Here is an 18,802-nt window from a genome sequence, read left to right as displayed (position 1 = left end):
TTAATACGAAAAAGAAGAATCTTTCGTTTCTTTTACTTCTTCTATGTGAAATACTGCCAATGCCTGGTCCAGTCAAACCCAGCCTCCTGTTTATTCAACCTTCCTGCGAACACGCTGACAGGTTCTTGGTTCTCTACCTCGGCGATGTATGCTGCCGGGCATTCCAAAAACCACATCTGCGGCTGAGACTCATAAAAATCATCAAACTTTTTCTGAAGCGCCAACTTTAGACTGTTTACACTTCCATCGGAATGCAAACTTGTCCAGGGCCGTATGCAGGTCTGGCCCTTGCACGTCTTGAGGACCATGATGAGGGCATTTAGGCGCAAGAGTACCTGCTCCAGGGGGCGACCAGAAAGCTGATATGCTGAGCGTAACTTGCTGGAGGCTGCAATGTTTAGAGTTTGATGAGGATCAGACTGGTCATCATTAGGTACGTTCTCCCTCTTCTTGGCTCGGTGGCACATACCTGGAGGTCAAAGAACTCCGTCTCATTCGTACACCAAACTGAGTAGTAAAGACTGTACTCTTCCGCCACAATTCTCAGCCCCTTGAAAGTGTTGTTCAGATAAACGTTTTGCCAAACGCCAGCCTCGCGATGCCGGTCGCTGCGACCGCCGTAAATTCCCTCTGGGACAGCCTAGAATAATGAGCATCTGGTATTCACAAAAGATGGAACGACTTACGGCACCCCAGTACTCAATCGCAGCATGCTCATGTCTGCCTGCATGGATCTTTGGATCTCCCAGCGGCATGATGGCCCCATCGGTATCCTTGCCAACGCCGGCGATTTGGAGAAGGGTTGAGGAAACGTCTGTGTGAGTTGTGACCACGTCGACAGACCCTCCTGCAGGGACACCTGGGCCGCGAACAAAAAAGGGAATGTGAATATCAGTGTCTAAATAATATCAGCATCACAATTCTTCACGAGAAAAGTGGCATTCATACCATAGCCACACTCTTTCCCAGGATTCATTCGGTGCTGCGAGATGTGATATCCGTTATCTGTTGTGTAGAAGAGATATGTATTCTCCAGTTGTCCAGCTTTCTCGAGACGGCCAACAAGTTCAGATACCATTTCATCAACTGACTGAAGTGCACGAAGTCGCTGTCGTTGATAGTGATCATTATACGTCAAGGTTGTCTCGTTCAGTAGAGGCAGATCCCCAACCCAACCAGCTGCTCCGTCGATCGCCGTGTTGAAGCTCTTCTCTCTGGGAATGACATAGTCGGAAAACAAACGCTGATGTCTCGGGGCAGACTTCGGTTCTTCCAGGTACGAGAGATCTCGTTCCGTATCAATGATCCAGTTGGAATGAGGTGCGATTGGTGAGACTGTCAGGAAGAAGGGGTCCACCTCTGCCAAAGCTTCATCCAGCCAAGCGAGAGCCTTCTCAGCGATGACATCCGTTGAGTACTGGCCTGCATAGCTCACGGGCTCTTCCCCGTTGTGTGTAATCTTGGCGTTCCAATATTGATAGGTGAACGGATCAAGAAGAAAGTCAGAACCATTGAAGCCTTTGGCATAGGGCTGGTTGAAGTTGTCGACGGTGTGAAAGTTCCATAGCTTGCCAGTGTAGTAGGTATTGTATCCGGCTTCTTGCATCCAAACAAAGAGATTATCGTCATTGATTCCTTGCTGGACAACTTTGGGATATCCTCCGTGAGGTGGGGAGACGTTGGTCACGTTGTGGTTGTGAGCAGCTTGACCTGTCCAGAGAGTAGCCCGAGAAGGGCAACATAGCGCTACGGTACAAAAGTGTTGGTTGTAACTCGTACCATCGTTGACGATCAGGTTCTAGATAACTTGTTAGTTGACTTCGGTCCAGCCGAGTATGTGATACGAACTGTAAGGTGAGGCATGTGCTGGACACTCTCCATATGCAAGTCCTGATCATCGGTCAAGATGAAGACAATGTTGGGCCGGCTGCATAGCGCGGCCTGCACAAAGAGCAATAGCCCAGCCGTGAGTGCAAACATGTTGAGGGCAGTGTTGTAGAGGAATCAGTGGTGAGATCGACATCGCCAGTTGAATTGCCAATTCTACATAAATCACCTAAATAAGACTAGACAATATCCTCGATATTGATCCCACTCAATAATGTCGCAGGGTCGATGGTGCAATTGAAACCTGCCCGATGGGTGACTCCGATCGCCGATGGGGCCGACGGCTCCGATGCCCGACGGTCGGCCGACGCCGATTGCATCGGAGCGGCGGGTTTTTGGCATCCTTGTTCCATAGCAGCCGATGCTGCATTGGCTTTACTAGGTCATTTTGTGCCACAGCTGTCGGCAGTGAGGGACACAGCAAGGGCATTCTCCAATTCGCAAAATATTGCAGAATCCGAGAGACTTTTGCTCCGAATTGTCCATCCAAGAGTCGAATACGCTATTCCCTTTGCTGAATAGCCCATATGGTTGCGCAAAAGAATAATACGATCGTTGAGGTGGACGAACAAACTCCCCTGTTATCACCTCATCGTGATGATGATAGTAGGTGAACAAATCCTAGAAACCGGGCCCGCATTAACAGACTTTCCAGAAAATGAAACACCAGCGTCAAGCATTACGTTGGTGGTCTTTCCAATCCTTCTGGCGGGTAGGTACTCTCTACTTCACCAAAGAGCCTTGTTTACTGAATTATACTAGGCATCTTCTTGTCAAACGTCGTTTCTTCTGTTGTAATTGCAACTAATCAACGCATCGCGTCTGAGTTCAACGCCTTGTCATCTGCGGCGTGGCTCTTGACAATCTACACGCTGGCCCAGTCAGCGAGCCAACCCTTGGTGAGAGTAGGAGGCCTTATTGAGAAATACATGCTTACTATGTGTATAGTATGGAAAGCTGAGTGATATTTATGGAAGAAAAGTCTGCCTAGTCTTTTGCTGGATTGTCTTCGGAATAGGCTGCCTGCTCGTGTAAGTCAAGCATTCTCAAAGATGGCAACGACACTCACTCTTTCTTACAGCGCAGTTGGTCAGAGCTACTGGCATCTACTTCTAGGGCGTGCCATCAGCGGAATAGGAAGCGCTGGAAAGATTGCGTTGACTTCAATAATTGTTGCTGGTGAATTGCACTCCCGGATTGGCTACGTACCAGCTTGCTCAAGTGTATAGACGTGATTCCGCTGCCGAAAGTGGCGCAGTATCGAGGCTATGTGAACTTGACAGCCACAATAGCCCGGTCCCTTGGAGGACCGATTGGAGGATGGCTTGCTGGCAGCGTTGGCTGGCGTTGGTGAGTTTGCCAGAGGCGCGTGCCCAAGCTGTCAACGGGACTAACTCCAACGCAGGCCGTTCCTTATCCAGCTTCCCGTGGCATTAACTGGGCTTGCTCTTGTGCTCTGGAGACTGCCCGAGCCAAAGGAAGAAGTCCTTGAAGAGGATGTGGACTCACAACCCGCCGGGTCCAAGATATCCCGAGTCGACTTTGCAGGCGCGGCAATGCTCGTTGCTACTGTTCTCACCGGTCTTTTGTCGTTGGACTTTTGTACCAAGCATGGTCTGAGCCTCGTCATCTACAGCCTGGTTGGCGCATTCGTGCTGTCACTATTCCTTTTCTGTGCCATAGAAAAGTATTACGCGAAAGAGCCAATCTTACCGCTAGAGCTCATTTTCAAACGGGAGGTTCTGACATCGTACTCGATCGTCTGCTTCCAGGCGGCTGGCCAATTTGGAGTTTGTAGCCCTCATTTGCAATTTGGGCGACGCAACAGATGCTAATTTTATGTCAGTTGCTCTACACAATTCCCATGTACTTCCAAGTCATCGGGCGGGAGTCCATTGCCTCTAGTAGCAGTCGCATTGTCCCAGTTGTAGTAGGCAACGCTTTCGGGACAATCACGAGCCAGCGACTAATTACCAAGACACAACGGTATAAAGGACTAACAGCTTTCGGAAATATTGTCGGTTTAGTCGGGTTCTCCCTGATCTTTCTCCGCTGGAGAGGGAGTACACGGTGGTTTGACGCATTGCTTGTCGCCCTACCCGGCACCGGTATGGGTGTCATACAATCCACGACTTTCGTACATCTCGCAGCGTCTCTGGACCGGTCTGAGATAGCCATTGCCGGAGCTTCATGGTTCCTTGCGCAAAACGTCGGGGTTCTGATGGGTGCGAGCATATCCACGGCCACGATCAACTACGTCCTCAGACATGGGCTTGAGACACTACTACGCGGGGTCGAAAGTGGAGACGAGGTATGTTAAAACGCGAGGTGTTTCCTACACCATGGAAGTGCTAAGTATGTCAAGATCATTCGGAACGTAACATCAAATGCCGAATATACCCAGAACCTCCCAGATCATCTGTGGGTTTTGGTGTCCAAGGCGTATATCCGGGCGATTGCCTGTTCGAACAGTACGTCAATTCACACCTAAGAGATACTTCGCGTGCTAATTCCCTATGTGAAAGTTCTGTCTGTGGGATGCATCACTTTGGCATTGGTTGCCACTCTCACCATGCGGGAGAAGCCATTGGGAGGGTGAGCTACCGGGGCACAGGTGACCTCGTGCAGGTGGAAGACAGATGAAGCCAGGATGGATGGTTACAATTGCGGCTTGAAGCACCACAAAATGCGGGGAAGAGTTTCTCACTTCCAATTGGTTTAGGGCCATAGGTGGAAATAAAAGCATTGCTTCAATAGGTTTAGCCCCATGTTGTGATTCGCGGTCAAATGACGCTATTTCGGCTCTTCGTTGCGAACGTCCCTCAAAACAGTCCATAGCCCCCGACAGCAGACAAGATTGGTGTTCACCATTCGGCGGGAAAAGTAGCAACGCAATGGAGACCAGCGGCGTGCAAAAGAAGCGAGGTGCAACTGTCAAGGCTTGTCTCCGCTGTCACCGACGAAAACAACGATGTGTCGGCTTCCCCGCGTGCTCAAACTGCGAAGCCGCCAACATCCCTTGCAGCAGAATCTCCACACCCTCATTGAGACGCCTGGGGACTCTATCGAAGGAGGAGCTTCTCAATAGGATCGAAATATTGGAAAATCAAGCATCTAGCCGAGCGACTTATGACGGGGCGAGCCCGGCCTTGTCACAGCCAGATGATGATTGGGATCCAAGCTACGACTCAACTCAAGAGCCGCCTCCACAAGAGAGAACAAGGCAGACTCCACGATTCTCGCCCGAAATTCCTACGACATTACCCACCACAAGAGACCCTCAGCAGAGAAGCATCGCTTCTAGTAATGAGCTACAGGGGACACGTCATCAGGAGACGATATGGAAGACAGATCCAGAGATTCGACGGCAGATATTGACGACATATCTAGAGAGCATGCACCGACGCGTACCCTTTTGCGATTACACCGAGATTATTCAGACAAATGAACTGGGCCCTGATGCTGCGACATCAACAGACGAGGATCGGGTGAAACTCGTCCGACTCTACATGTCCTGTGCCATCGGAGCGGCAGTCATGCAACTCACTGGAGTTTCACCCGGACCACGACCAGAAATCTACTTTTCAAGGGCATTGAAGTTACGAGATGAGATCGAGGAGACAGACTTGGTTACGCAGACTGAGATCCTTCTTTGGATTATTCTCTACAAGCTCCGCGCCTGTTTCTCTTCCGAGGTCTGGTACTTGATCGGATCAGCTGTCCGCACAGCCATCGATGCCGACCTCCATCGAGAACATCACTACACTAGTCTCTCTACTGTGGCTGCTGAGCGGCATCGACGTTTGTTCTGGGCTGTATACGTCATAGAGAGAAACATCTGCTGGTCTCTCAAACGACCCTTCAGCCTTTCAGAGCACGACATAGATGCAAAGCTACCAGCACCTACGACATATCCAATACGCCCAGGCAGTGACGACATGGCTCGCTCGGAATCACAAAGTGAATCAAAAAGACCCCTTGATACGAGAGTCTTTATCTCCATAATCCAGCTTGGGAGAATCAACTCGAACGCTTTCACTCAGCTATACCGAGTTGACCGGGAATCGATCGACCGGGAGCAGATCCCTCCCCTCCTCGATCGACTTTATCAGTTCGAGGCCTCTTTGCCGGATTACAGTGCGCCTGATTACGATTTCTTACAACTTCATGTGAAGAAGTCGGTATGCGTGCTCATTGAACCGCTATTATCCACGCTGCATCACTCAGACTATTTGATTAAAACTTGCCTTGAAGCGGCAGGCAGTGTGTGCCAGCTCTTCAAGAAGCTTCGTTTGAAGCGGTGTCTCGGGTATTCATTTACCATGATTAACTCAGTTTTTGTAGCTGGTACGACTATATGGTGAGTCAATACAATATGAGAATTACAAAAGGCTACAGGCTGACACGCCCAGCTACGTGGTGTCCAAAGTCCCCAGTCTCTGGACCCCAGCAAGAGCCAACGACCTCCGCGTATGCTCATCGTCGCTATATGCGGCAGCCGAGAGGAACCCGGCTATTCGCAAATACTGCGATACCCTAGATGCCATTATAGAAGCAGTCTCGGAATACGTCGAGCAAGCCTTGAGTGCTCCCGGACCTTTCGCTGGGACCGGGAGCACCATCAGTTCTCCCGCTGAGGATAAGAGCCCCCGCAATGCCTTTGAGAAGCTTGGACATTCTCTAAAGGAGCTAAAGTTTGAGTTTCCTTCTCATGCTTATCCGGAATATCGCCTGGAGGATGGGCACTCGGAGGCGACATGCGTACATACGGACCTCAACTTGGATGCGATTGGCATCTTTGGCGATGTTGACCTGTCTTCAATCCAGCATTTATTCACGGTCAATTGACTCCCGCAGCAATACAAGGTCAAATAGATAATACAAAGACCCTTTCAAATCTTCTTGTACTTCGTATAGCTCTTGAGATCGAGCATCGGCTGGAGTCTTGGGGTGAGCCTTAGCGCCGTTCTCCATCTTGCGTCATCGACCATCGTTCTTGTGCCATCGCACATCTCCAATTCTCTGCATCGGCCATCGGAAACCACTTCCTATGGCCGATGGCTGCCGATACTGACATTGATTCGAGTTTGGGGTTTCCACGCGATGCCACAACAACACCAAACAATTGCACCATCAACCTAGGATTGGGCTATCACGTCTTGGCTAATGCAGTCAGGACTTATAGAAGGCCGGATGTCGGCAATTTAAACCAGGCAAGACAACAGATCACCTCCGAGAAGCGCCTGGCTGCGGCGACAATACAATGGTCACTCAAGTTTCTATCCGGCCAGAGGCTGCAACTCCAGTCGAGGCTTCACCCAACATGTCAACTGAGAAGATTCCTCAGAACCAACCATCTTCGGAGGCTCTCATAGTTGCCGATTGGACTCCAAAGGCCGAAGCTCACTTACGAAGAAAGTGAGCATAACACTTTTCCTCTCGAGACTGGCCGAGGACTAACCGATGTTAGACTTGACTTTACGATCCTGCCCATGCTCATGCTGGGTCTCTTCGCTCTTCAACTCGACAAAGGAAACCTCTCTTACGCCCTGACGACAAGCTTCACAAAAGACCTTGGCATCGACAACAACAACGTCAACTATGGAAACCAGCTCATGCTCGCCGCCATCGTTGTCTTTGAGATTCCGTTCAACATGGTTCTTTCGAGGATTGGCCCCGCTCTTTGGCTCACCATTCAGATCTTTGCCTGGGGAACCGTTGCGACGGCTCAGACGGCGATTCATAACTTGGCGGGCTTTTATGCGACGAGGTTCATCTTGGGAATGTGGGAGGCTGGATATCTCGCTGCATCCTTGACAATTCTGGCATCGTTTTATACCAGGAGAGAGATGGCGATGCGAGTAACTCTGGTGTACATTGGCAACTACTTTTCCAGCGGCATCGGTGGTCTTCTCGCAGGTGCCATCTTTAAAATTCCGGAGTCGTCAGGATTACAGAAGTGGCAGGTATGTCTCCCCTGGCCATGCGATTCACTCCATCACTGATTCTGACTTGCTTCTAGTGGTTGTTTCTTATCGACGGCCTGTTTACCTTTGTCGTCGGAATCATGTTCATATTCTTGATGCCTCGATCAACGGATAACACCACCCCTCTCTGCGGTCTTCAAAGCCTCAACTTTTTCAACGACGAAGAGCGCCGTATCCTTAACAACCGAGTCATTCTCGACGACCCTCGCAAGACAGTCCGCCTCGAGGGCATCAGTCCCAAGAGAGTACTCCAGATTGTGTTAACGAGCTTCCGCATCTGGGGCCATTTCGGCGTCAATGTCATTTCTCTCACCCCAAAGGGAGGACTCGGGGTATACTCACCTACCATTATCAAGAACCTGGGGTTTGACGCCACCACTGCCTCTTTTCTCTCCTCTGTTCACAACTTTGGAGTCTGCATTTTTGCCATAACCGTCGCCTGGATCAGCGACAAAACATCACGCCGCGGTCTTTTATGTCTGATCTGCGCAGTCTACTCGATCATCTTCTCTGGAGTTCAATATGCAGTCGTCAGGAGCAGCGATGTGTGGCTGAAGTATGCAATTCTCACCGTCCTCACATCCGGAATGGCAGTCTCCCAGAGCATCAACGATGCCTGGTTCAGCGTCAACACAGCTCACCCCCAAGAACGATGCATCGGTCTTGCACTTGCTGTTGCTGGCTCCAACCTCGGTGGTTTGTGTGGGCAGAACATCTTTGTCAAGAGCGATGCGCCGTACTACTACCACGGATTCCTCAAGGTACTCTGTATTTATGCTGGAAGCGTGGTACTTATTGCGGTTCTGATGTTCTACTACTGGAATGAGAACCGGAAGCTTGCCAAGGAGACGATTGCTGGAGAACTCGTCACTGAGCATGGAGTATCGGAAATCAGCCGAGATGGTGGCAAGTCAAGGGTCAAGAATCAGCTGTAAAACCTAAGATAGGTCCTACTCGAGACGACAAGAGACAGAAGCATATTAGCTACAGGAGCAAGTCTTTGCCCACCCGCCGACCTTCCTATTAATCCCAGAGATGCAACATAGAGTATTGTTCCTGTGTTAGCATTGGGATATGATGCTATGCTGTATTAATAATGTGTTATTTGTTATAGTTGAAACCCGGCCCTCGATGCGATAACTGAGCCAGAAGACTGAGTATTGTTCCAGGCCTCAAGCCACGACAAGGTGGGTGCTTCGTGCGACAGCTTCGTAAAGAGTGTATTTTATATTGCAATTTTGAGGGTAATTGCTATTTCCTTCAACTGAAGGGGTAAATTGCCAAAACTGGGGCTGCAGGGGGCATACCCATGTTGCATAACACTAGAAGGGCTATTCTTATGTCGACTGATATACCGAATGTCAGATCATTGTAAGCGCTTCTGATAAGTATTTATCCCGAAAGCACAAGCCATGAGCTAATTTTAACCCTGTTTGTTAGCAGTGCGTAAGCATATAGGCTATTCTAGAAACGAAATTTGATCAAGACCGAACCAAGAATCTACCACTACCCAGTCACACGTACTCCCTGTCATCAAAGCCTTATAGACAGCCTCTTATTACCGTTAGATTTTGTATCCAATCCAATATTAGGTTCGTCCCCTCGGGTTATCTAAGCGAAATCTCACACATCTCTTACATTCACCAACCAAGTCCACCGCCCACCATGAACAACGTCGTCGAACCTCTCAGCCCTTTCTGACCCCACGAAGACAAGGATTAAATAGACTTTTCAACGCTAAGGGGCAATCCCATGCTGCGCCAATAGATGCTCAAATACTCTTTTCTCATCTTTAAGGTATTTCTATAGTTAAATCTATACCAGGCGCTATACTTGACAAGCACTTATCACGTCTATAGCAACCACCACCAGCCACACACACCAACCGCCTCCGCTACGCACCCACCTGAAAGTCCTTCTCTAGCTGCTCCTGGAACTTTTCCCACTGTCCCTTGAGCTTACAAGCTGAAGTCCAGTAATTACCTTTCTCATCTTTACCCAGGATAAAGAATCCATCCACCGGCTTGATAGGCCCGTGATTCTCCTGCACATACACAGGCCGACACGGTCCACTGCCACTTTTCAGCGCTGGTGAAAAGTCCAGGTCAAACAGGCCTGCTTTTGACCAGTTGGATAATCCCACCTGCGCCATATTTCCATCTCCGAAAATTACAATGGGGAGACCCATGCCGTGTTGGCGAACCAGGGCAAAGTAAGCCTCGTGCTGTGCTCGTGTTCCTTGCTCGTTGATCGCCCGACGGACTTGGCGTGCGACATAGCTTAGGGGTTTTGTGGTGATGTCTTTGGCTTGGAGGAGGATGTTTGCCCAGCCGAATGCGTTGCCTACGTATGGGCGCTCGGAAGATGGGGGGATGAGGTCGTTTTCAAATGCCTTGCGCAGGGACATGGCGATGGAGATGTTGACCTGGTTGCAAGTTAGCCAAAGAACATTATATGACAGACAAGAGACACGTACTGGTCTATCCGGGCTCATATCCAGAGGTGTAATGACACACCGCATAATCCACGCCGTCAAAATGTCATTCTCGGTCAGAAACACCTTTGACACATCTTCTCCATTCGCGACCGCCTCTTCACGCAGTTCGTCCAAAGCCTTGTCAAGCTGCGCCTGCCAGTAAGTTTGTGGTACACAAACCATACGGTTCTCCTTGGCCCGGAGAAGCATATCGACACCATAGCCCAGTCCCCACTTGAGCATACCTCCCAGTCCTACTCGCGTCTTGGACAAGACGTGTTCTTCTGTCGTAGGACGAGTACCCTTGGCCAGAGCATCAAAGGGATCGGGGTCCATGTCGCAGGGGTCTGGGATATCGTCTTCGTCCCCCCACAGCATATCATTCCAGCCCTCGACCACATATTGCATGCCAAGCGCATCAAAAGCCACGTGCTGCCATTGTAGTGTTGTGATCGTAGTATCCGTGAACGAATTGACTCGCAGACCCAAGACAGGGCGATCAGCCGTCAAATAGTCAGAGATTCCTCCCGGCGTATATCCTGGCCCCCATGCCAGTTCTTCCAAGTCGTCCGGGTCTGACACTACGGCTGGTCGATCGCTCGGTCGAGGTATCTTCGAAGCTGCAGGATGTGAAGATGCAGGCATGTTGTGATCGACGTGAGAAAAGGTTATTGCGGGTCGCTCCGCCGTGAATTCGGTGGGTATGTGCCATTCAATGTTACCAGAGGCCTGCGAGATACTGTCAGCGGGGCCGTAGAGTGATTTGAAGTTTTCTCACGTTCTTCCTCAATCTTCCTCCCAGTCGCTCCCAGCCTTTCCGCTTCACAAGCCCTTCGAGAGATCTGTGAAGTTTCTCAGGGTCCAGGACTCCATCAAACACGATAGACACAGCCATGTTGTTTCCCTGAACCAGAGGACTGTTCTCGAAGAAGTGGATCGGTCGTACCCGATCGCTCGGGACGAGCTCCACGGCTGGGGAAGATCCGAACCACATATTGACGCTGTCGTCGGGAATATTCTGTTCCTTCGCTTACTGACAGCGTTTCGTTTCCCAAGACTTGGATCAGGGACACAGCCATGTCAAGTATCTTCCAACAGACCACATTCGGGTTCCTGAAAGGCCCCGAGTCCGTGGCCAGGGGACAGTTGGGTTCGCATGGGACAAGGATAAAAGCATGCACGGCAGGGTCTAGGGCTTTTGGCGCGTATCAGCTTTCCGTTTTAGCCTCATCCTCCCTAGCTAGTGACGGTTAAAGCTCGTCAACGGCCCTTATCCGCTCAGGGTCTAAGCTAGCATTGCGACATCGGGTTGCCAGCGATTCGTCGCGTAAATGGGGACGATATGGGGCCGTGATACATGAGCCGTTTGGTTTGGACGATCAATCAGTCCCTGGCGTGGTTATCATCCTTTAGAAATCTGGGCAAAATTCTTGCATGGCTCCATATTTCCAGGAACTAGTAAAAGGAGTGCATGTCCTCACGCCAGTTTTTGCGGATAAACATGTCCTTCCTTCCAGAAGGTTGTTCACGTCCGTTTCTTTCGTCAAACGGCTTCAAAGACGAAGATGACGACCCAGATGCCGAGTCAGGCTGACCTGGCGAAAACGCCGGGGATGCTGCCCCCAGGCGACCAGATACCAGATTTTGATGCGCCCTACAACTCACTACAGATCGGAACAGTCATTTCCTTTGCCGTCACCTACTTCTTTGTGACGGTCTTTCTTGGCCTCCGATATTTTCAGTCTTTCAAGCTGATACAAAAAATTGAGATTGATCTGGGTAAGTCCTCCGCCAGCAACGTTCAACTCTAGCTAACGGTGAACAGTCATCATTACGATATCATATGGCGTCGCGATGGCGTATTTTATTACCATGGTCCACTGTCAGTTTTTTGTATATCCAATTCAAACGTATTCTAACCCGGAATAGTGATGAACTACGGCTGGGGGAAGCACCTCTGGGATGTCTCTCTGGCACAACTTATCGAGTTCAACAAGGCAAGTCAATGGCATAGCGCCATTTCGATCAACTACTAACAGCATTAGGGCCTTCTCGCCAACACCCTCTCATATCTCATCACGCCTTCCGTCACGAAAATCGCAATCCTCGCAATCCTCTTCCGCATCAACCCCTCGATTCCCTATCGCTGCGCCGTCGTTGCCATCGCCGTCGCCATCTTCACATACACACTGGTTCTTTGTATCGTCGCTGGTGGACCATGCAACCCGCTAAAGGAGGGGACTTTGCAATGCCTCCAGAATGTTGCCTTGTCGCACGCCGTGCTCAACATCGCGAGTGATTTTGCCGTCGTGGCCGTACCAATTCCGACCATTCATGGTCTGAATCTGTCGTTTAAACAGAAGCTGTCAGTTGGATCTATTCTCGCCGCCGGATCCTTGTAAGTCCATCTGTCGCACCAAGTCAATCATTGTGCTTACAGTTTCCAGCGTCGTCATTTGCTCCATAGCTCGCCTCCCTTACGTCCTCGTCCTCAGTAAAACCCAGGACGCCACCTATACCCAAGCAATCCTTGGTATATGGTCAATCGTCGAGATCAACCTCGGCATCATCTGCGCTTGCGCGATGCGCCTCAAGCGACTTGTCACAACATATCTGCCCTCGTTTGCCGTCTTCTTCTCACGGTCCAGGGGTGGCAGTCAGTCATGGAAAAGTGGTGCGCTCAGGATAGATAACAGTGACGGAACCCGGTCACATCAGCTTCATAGTATGAAGAGAGCGAACACTGGCGATGGTGGGAATGGCGGCGTGCAGGTATTCAAGACTTACGAAATTGATGTGGAACGGAGTAGAGGGAGTAACAAAAGCACAGAACACATAATACCTTAGCTAGGCTGTTCTTAGTATGAGATTTCAAAAGCCTGGTTGTTTTAGATAGACGTCAATAAAGCAGTAAAATCAGTCACTTCGTTGCGTTGGGGAGGTTGGCCGACCATGCCCAAGAACGCGTTCAGCTGGCTCTAGGGTACGGCGCGCCGTTGATGAAGCCAGATCTTTTCGGCATGGATCACTTGTATCTTTCTAAAATAATTAAGGGAAGTGAGTCTGGATCGCGTAAATCGATGGTAAATTACGTATTATTCAATTTCTTGAGTGACATCTGGAAGCTACATGTCCTAAACAACCTTCATACAAACTAGATGGTTGTCTGCATATTCTCGAGTAAGCACTGAGCTTCGAAGAGCGATGAACAGCTCCACTACAGGGATCCAATTGCCGCCTATATAGGTACGTAGGGAGTGTCATTCACGTGCCAGAAAAGGGCAATGTGCGTATAATTCTTGAAATTTACTTTTTATTAGACGATGTCAATACTTAGCGATGAGGCGAAAGAAACGGTAGGTGGGCTAACCTAACGTCTCGATGGTGAAGCCCTTCAGAACTTATCGAGTCGTTAGTAAGGCAATAGACTCCATAGAAACGCGTAAATCTAACAATAGAACTCTAGAAACTCGTTTGTTATGTGTTGGGAGGTAGGTTGTAGATAGCTTCTGCCTTTGAATCAGGATTAGTCATCAAGCCTAGTGAACAGAAATTTAAATGCATTATTTTTCTCACCCAAACCCAACAACCGCCAACAATCACATCAACCAAACCGACGAGCCAACATGTCAGTCCAAAATACCACCAGCAACGCTGACGCAAGCAAACCAACCCTACCAGCTAATGTCTGCATCTTTTCACCAAAAAAGCCCTCAGCAGTCAACGCTTTGCTGGGCGCGCGTGTCTTCACACGCCTCGTCGCAAGTGCCAGCACCAAACCAGCACAGCTCGCAGCAGCCATCAAGTCATACCGGGGAGTAGACGAGAGTTTTTGCCTCGTTCACGGCGATTCGGTCCTTATCTTTGACGGAGGCGAAGGAGATAAGCAGGGTGACGAACTGGATGACGTTCACCACGAGCATTTTCGAATCGTCTGTCTAGCTCTCAAGGAACATGATATCGGCTTGGACGTGGCTGGATGTATACATGATGCCAACAATGCTCTTGGGGCTGGGTTCCAGCTTGACAAGTTGAATGATGGAGCAGCGTTGGTTATCGACTTGGTGGAGGTCGAAGAGGACAGTGATGAGGATTAAGCCGCTTGAGGAAAGACACCGCTATGAAATAATTGAAAGAGTCACATCTTCGCTTCGTTGGATGATGTTCAATCCATAACGCTGCAGCCGACCCTGGTGAGATTTCCCAGATCACATCTTCCTTGAACACAAAACTCATTCGGCAGGAGCAAAACAATGATACAAAATAAATATTATAGTGATATTTATGCTTACTGTAACCGGCAGGCTATCTACACTCTAAGTCGTTAATAAAGCAGTCTATGCCAGGCGTCTAAACCTAACCAGAACTAGAAAACAGGGACATGTCTATTCCAAAACCCCTCTGCCACCAAAACAGAGTGCCAGTGATAAAGCACAGGAAGATTCCTATGGAAAGGCCGATCATCAGTCTGTAGGAGGTAGTGCGCTCCTTCAGCAGAATGTAGCCACCTGCTGCCCTGGTCTGCAAAGAAGTCCAGGCTGCCATCAACTTGTCCACGCCGAGGGCGTAATAAATCAGACCCATCAGACTGATGCTGTAGCCTAGGATTTGTATGGGTGTGATCTCGGTGCGCCAGATGGCTGTTGAGCAAGCAATGAGTAAGATGTTTTTGAAGATGCCGGTTAGTGTCGTAACCAGGCCAGACGTCTTGCCAATCTGAAATATGTTAGCGATTCCCTCGCTGAAGGTGGGCAAGTTGTCACTCACCAAGACCATACTGGTAAAGTTGACAGTAAAGCCAACGGCAGCATTGGCAAGCAGGATCAGCGGGCCAACGCTCATTGCCGTGTCAAATTGGAAACGCGGCAGCTCAATAGCAAGAGCCATGGTGAGGTTCACTAAAGCGCAAACTGGGGCAGTGTAGTAAAGACAGACCAGAGGGTCCATGTTCATGCCTTCACCACCCAGCATGACCTGCAGCATCACGACTCTGACGGCCTCAAACACCAGACCGGCACCTTGATAAGCGAATCCGGTCCAAGAGATGGCAATCTCACCCGCGCTCGCCATTGCAACACCAGAAACAATGACAGCGATGTTGACAATCATACCCACGGTAGGTGTGGTCACGGCCCAGATCCATGACACGAAGAGCACGACAGCAGGTGATCCGGCCTTGAGCATCTGGATGAATGCCACCGACAAGTATTCGTAGACGACATTGGCGCAGACGAGGGAGCCTGAAGAGACAATTCCGATCGGGATAATAGTGCGGATGTAGAAGCGACGGTTGATGGATAAGTCATGTCGACTGTCGAGGAGCTTGGTGGTGTGTGCGAGGATTTGTGTTACGATTGATGCAAAGAGTAGGTGCCAGCCTGTTAACAGAATAGCTGGAGGCCATGTTAGTAAAAACAGTCATCCAGATTGAGTGTCAAGACACATACGATAATCTGTGAGAGATGTTAGCAAGGCACAGGATCGGTCATCGTGAGGTCCTCACCAAATCCCGCAGTATCAATAATCCATTTATTAAAAATGACAGTCGCATTTGAGCTGACGATCCAAGCACTGCAATCGCGTTAGCAAAAACACACAGGCAGCGAAACCCTCATACACACATCATGTACAGCGCCGTGTGCATCGTCGGGCTCAGCCAAGGAGCCCGCGGCACAGGCACCTCTTGTAGAGGAAGCTCATTCTGCGGAGCCATGGCTGAAGGTGTGTGTGGTAGTGTAGCGAAAGAAAGAAACTCCAATTGCGACAAACGAAAAAAAAAAAAGATGGCAGAAGCAGGTCTGGGACAAAGAAGCAAGGCTTGAGGACAACTGAATGGACAATTTCGAGTGTAAAGGGAAATAAGGAGACAGTGTTGAAGGAGGTGGAAAAGATGGATTTGGGGCTGTAATTGACTTTCTTGTCAAAGGCCCAGGGATGTGAGAGACAGAGTAGAAAGTGGGCATGGTAGGTCGGGGCCTGGACTGTATCCTTCTACCCGCCCTTTTTTCTTCTCCTTTCGTCGCCATGCAATCGTCTTTCCAGGGAGAGGGTGTGTGGAATGTCCCGCAAAAGTCTAGGTTTATTCGTCAGCTACCGCAGTCTGGGAATGCAAGGGAGGAGGATCGCAGGTGGTGGTGACATTTCAATGTCTCACCCAGCCGTGGATAGTATGAGCATGGCCCAAAGGACACGGTAGCCACCTTGTGCATTCTCCCTCCATTCTCGAAGAGATGCACTACACACTGTGATGAAACGAATACCTTGAGAAAAAAGCTTGTTATGCAGGTCTCGGTGATGGAAAGGGGCGATACATTGTATTCAAGGGAGAATCATGGGCTCCACATGAATTTGAGCTTTTCCCCTGGCGATATCTCCCCGTTAAAGACTAAAACGACGGCCTTCCTTCGTTTTTGATTCTCATTTTTAACCATCGACAAGTTTTACAAGTCGGCTGAGGCTGCAGCAGACAGTCATCATGAAGGCCGCAACCTTTTCCAGCTCCCTCATGTGGTTCTCACGCAAGACGACTGCCTTTGCCGCCGCCGCCGTTTTTTGCGTCATCTTTTCGCTTGTGATGCTACATCAGTACAGCGAGAGTCTTCCGCAAATCACTTGGAGACCGTATACTGCGCCGCAAAATGGTTGGGGTATCGACTTGGATACGCCTGCCTGTGCCGAGAGTCGGGATATTGTGTCGGAGGATATCTGGGCCGAGTCCAGAAGAAAGTACCAGCATCTCCGGGACGACAAGTTTACGTATGTTACAGTCTTGCATCTCATCATTTTCTTGACTAACTCCTCACAGTTTGGTCATCTCGACGTATAAGCGGCCTGATAGTCTCAACGCGACATTGAGTCTCGTCCTGAGCGAAGAGATCCCAACGCTCCACGAAGTCGTCATCGTCTGGAACGAAGTCAACACGACAGCGCCAGCCGACTTCATCTCGGATTACAATGTCAGAGTGCGGTTCAGAGTGTCGCCGCGCAACAGTCTGAACATGAAGCTCTGGGCCGATCCTGAAATCCGCACCCAGGCCATCCTCTTGTCCGACGACGACTGCCACTATGAGCCTGATGATATGGGCTTCATCTTCAACTACTGGAAGGAGCATGCTCAGGATCGCATCGTGGGCGCGTTTCCGCGCTCTTACACTATCGGCGAGGATGGACAGTACAAGTACAGCTTTGCTAGAGGCTGGGACAGGTACTCGATGATCCTCACGGGTCTGGCCTTTGCACACATCTCGTTCCTCGACTATTACTCGTCTGACGACCCGCTGATGACCGACATTCGAAATCTGATTGACGAAAAGTTCAACTGCGAAGATATTGCTCTCAACTTCATCGTGTCTATGTTGACGTGCAACAGCCCGCTGCAGGTCGTGGGCCTCAAGCACCCCATCAACGCCGGTGGGAAGCACGGCATCAGCACTAAGAAGGGACACATTGGGAAGAGGCACTCGTGCGTCAACGACTTTGCCAACATGATGGGGTACATGCCTCTGCGGAATTCGACGCATTACATCCACCGCGGCCGCCAAAAGTGATATGTTACAACGTGGCTCGGGTGTTCCGGTGGTTGGGGAGTTGCATCGTTATTTGGCTCTATTATACGATTAGACTGCCTGCTTTTTTCTCGCTTGTGTTTCAATAGAAAAGATGCATCAATTCATTGCTTTCAACATTACAATTAATCCTGCTATCCGCATCCCCATGAACTGTGCTTGCAAGGCGCCAAGCAGCCCCATCCTACAGGGCATCACACGCTGAAAGCCACTCAGCAGGGAGAGCAACAGATCTTGAGACATGGGCACATCCAGAGCAGCCAAGTTGCGCATCAAACATGTGCATTGTCGATGAATCCGAAAGTCGCCGCCGCTCCGTGATTATTTACTTCTTACATCGTAAATACAGTAAGCTTAATGTAGGGCTGAATTTCTTCGAGGCACTGGCCACGCATGGATGACTTCTGCATTCATGGGCACAGCAATGGAGCACGCACACCTCCCAAACCATCTGTCTCAGCCTCCACAACCAAGGACCAACCGGATGCGTAAACTTTTTGTTGGGACATGTCAAGGGATAAAAATGGCGTTTTCGTATTGAAACTAGATTTACGAGCTGAAATTGCATCGAGTACGAAAACATGCAACGCGTTGAAATGGGGACTAGTCCCAACGTTGACAGGTTGATCAACGTGCAACCTTTCCCTTCCGTGCCTGGCAAAACGCCACACGGAGGGGTTTTGACGTAGCTGAATCAGGGGAATCTCTTCCGGATGGATTTCCTCCCTGCTTGAAGCCAGTTCCTCAGCCGAAACCCAGACTTTTTCAGTAGCAATAACAGACTTCATACCTTGGCTAGGGCTGGCTGAACATACGCCATTCAAGACATGGCTTGAGTAATTCGGAAGGAGGCAAAGAAACTCCTCTCTCTGTTTTCGCCGTCCCTT

General features: G+C 49.9%; 8 protein-coding genes across 8 annotated transcripts; 5 read left to right on the top strand and 3 right to left on the bottom strand.

Moving 5' to 3' along the window:
* Positions 1-564: 564 nt before the first annotated feature.
* On the bottom strand, positions 565-1,980 carry LRP88_12829 (sulfatase family protein; the record flags this gene model as incomplete). Its single annotated transcript, XM_083249215.1, has 4 exons — positions 565-630; positions 687-898; positions 949-1,798; positions 1,849-1,980. The coding sequence occupies 4 exons, from the start codon at positions 1,978-1,980 to the stop codon at positions 565-567; spliced, it is 1,260 nt and encodes a 419-aa protein (XP_083095017.1).
* Positions 1,981-5,282: 3,302 nt separating this feature from the next.
* On the top strand, positions 5,283-6,735 carry LRP88_12828 (fungal specific transcription factor domain-containing protein; the record flags this gene model as incomplete). Its single annotated transcript, XM_083249214.1, has 3 exons — positions 5,283-5,688; positions 6,232-6,247; positions 6,300-6,735. The coding sequence occupies 3 exons, from the start codon at positions 5,283-5,285 to the stop codon at positions 6,733-6,735; spliced, it is 858 nt and encodes a 285-aa protein (XP_083095016.1).
* A 475-nt stretch (positions 6,736-7,210) lies between these two features.
* Positions 7,211-8,809, top strand: LRP88_12827 (major facilitator superfamily domain-containing protein; the record flags this gene model as incomplete). Its single annotated transcript, XM_083249213.1, has 3 exons — positions 7,211-7,305; positions 7,358-7,853; positions 7,910-8,809. The coding sequence occupies 3 exons, from the start codon at positions 7,211-7,213 to the stop codon at positions 8,807-8,809; spliced, it is 1,491 nt and encodes a 496-aa protein (XP_083095015.1).
* A 959-nt stretch (positions 8,810-9,768) lies between these two features.
* On the bottom strand, positions 9,769-11,344 carry LRP88_12826 (uncharacterized protein; the record flags this gene model as incomplete). The annotated part of the gene is made up of 3 exons (XM_083249212.1): positions 9,769-10,299; positions 10,351-11,079; positions 11,129-11,344. The coding sequence occupies 3 exons, from the start codon at positions 11,342-11,344 to the stop codon at positions 9,769-9,771; spliced, it is 1,476 nt and encodes a 491-aa protein (XP_083095014.1).
* Positions 11,345-11,915: 571 nt separating this feature from the next.
* LRP88_12825 (uncharacterized protein) lies at positions 11,916-13,081 on the top strand (the record flags this gene model as incomplete). The annotated part of the gene is made up of 5 exons (XM_083249211.1): positions 11,916-12,129; positions 12,280-12,314; positions 12,396-12,748; positions 12,798-13,024; positions 13,077-13,081. The coding sequence occupies 5 exons, from the start codon at positions 11,916-11,918 to the stop codon at positions 13,079-13,081; spliced, it is 834 nt and encodes a 277-aa protein (XP_083095013.1).
* An 895-nt stretch (positions 13,082-13,976) lies between these two features.
* On the top strand, positions 13,977-14,447 carry LRP88_12824 (uncharacterized protein; the record flags this gene model as incomplete). The annotated part of the gene is made up of 1 exon (XM_083249210.1): positions 13,977-14,447. One exon carries the CDS (start codon positions 13,977-13,979, stop codon positions 14,445-14,447), a length of 471 nt encoding a protein of 156 aa, XP_083095012.1.
* Positions 14,448-14,706: 259 nt separating this feature from the next.
* LRP88_12823 (uncharacterized protein) lies at positions 14,707-16,063 on the bottom strand (the record flags this gene model as incomplete). Its single annotated transcript, XM_083249209.1, has 5 exons — positions 14,707-15,066; positions 15,118-15,743; positions 15,798-15,803; positions 15,854-15,921; positions 15,972-16,063. The coding sequence occupies 5 exons, from the start codon at positions 16,061-16,063 to the stop codon at positions 14,707-14,709; spliced, it is 1,152 nt and encodes a 383-aa protein (XP_083095011.1).
* Positions 16,064-16,825: 762 nt separating this feature from the next.
* On the top strand, positions 16,826-17,897 carry LRP88_12822 (uncharacterized protein; the record flags this gene model as incomplete). Its single annotated transcript, XM_083249208.1, has 2 exons — positions 16,826-17,106; positions 17,156-17,897. 2 exons carry the CDS (start codon positions 16,826-16,828, stop codon positions 17,895-17,897), a joined length of 1,023 nt encoding a protein of 340 aa, XP_083095010.1.
* Positions 17,898-18,802: the final 905 nt, after the last annotated feature.

The sequence above is a fragment of the Fusarium phalaenopsidis genome (genome assembly GCF_050370095.1).
Source record: "Fusarium phalaenopsidis strain FUZ10S chromosome Unknown contig_32328, whole genome shotgun sequence".
Classification (NCBI taxonomy): domain Eukaryota; kingdom Fungi; phylum Ascomycota; class Sordariomycetes; order Hypocreales; family Nectriaceae; genus Fusarium; species Fusarium phalaenopsidis.
Note: the sequence above shows the minus strand (reverse complement) of the source record. Positions and strands in the feature narration are given on the sequence as shown.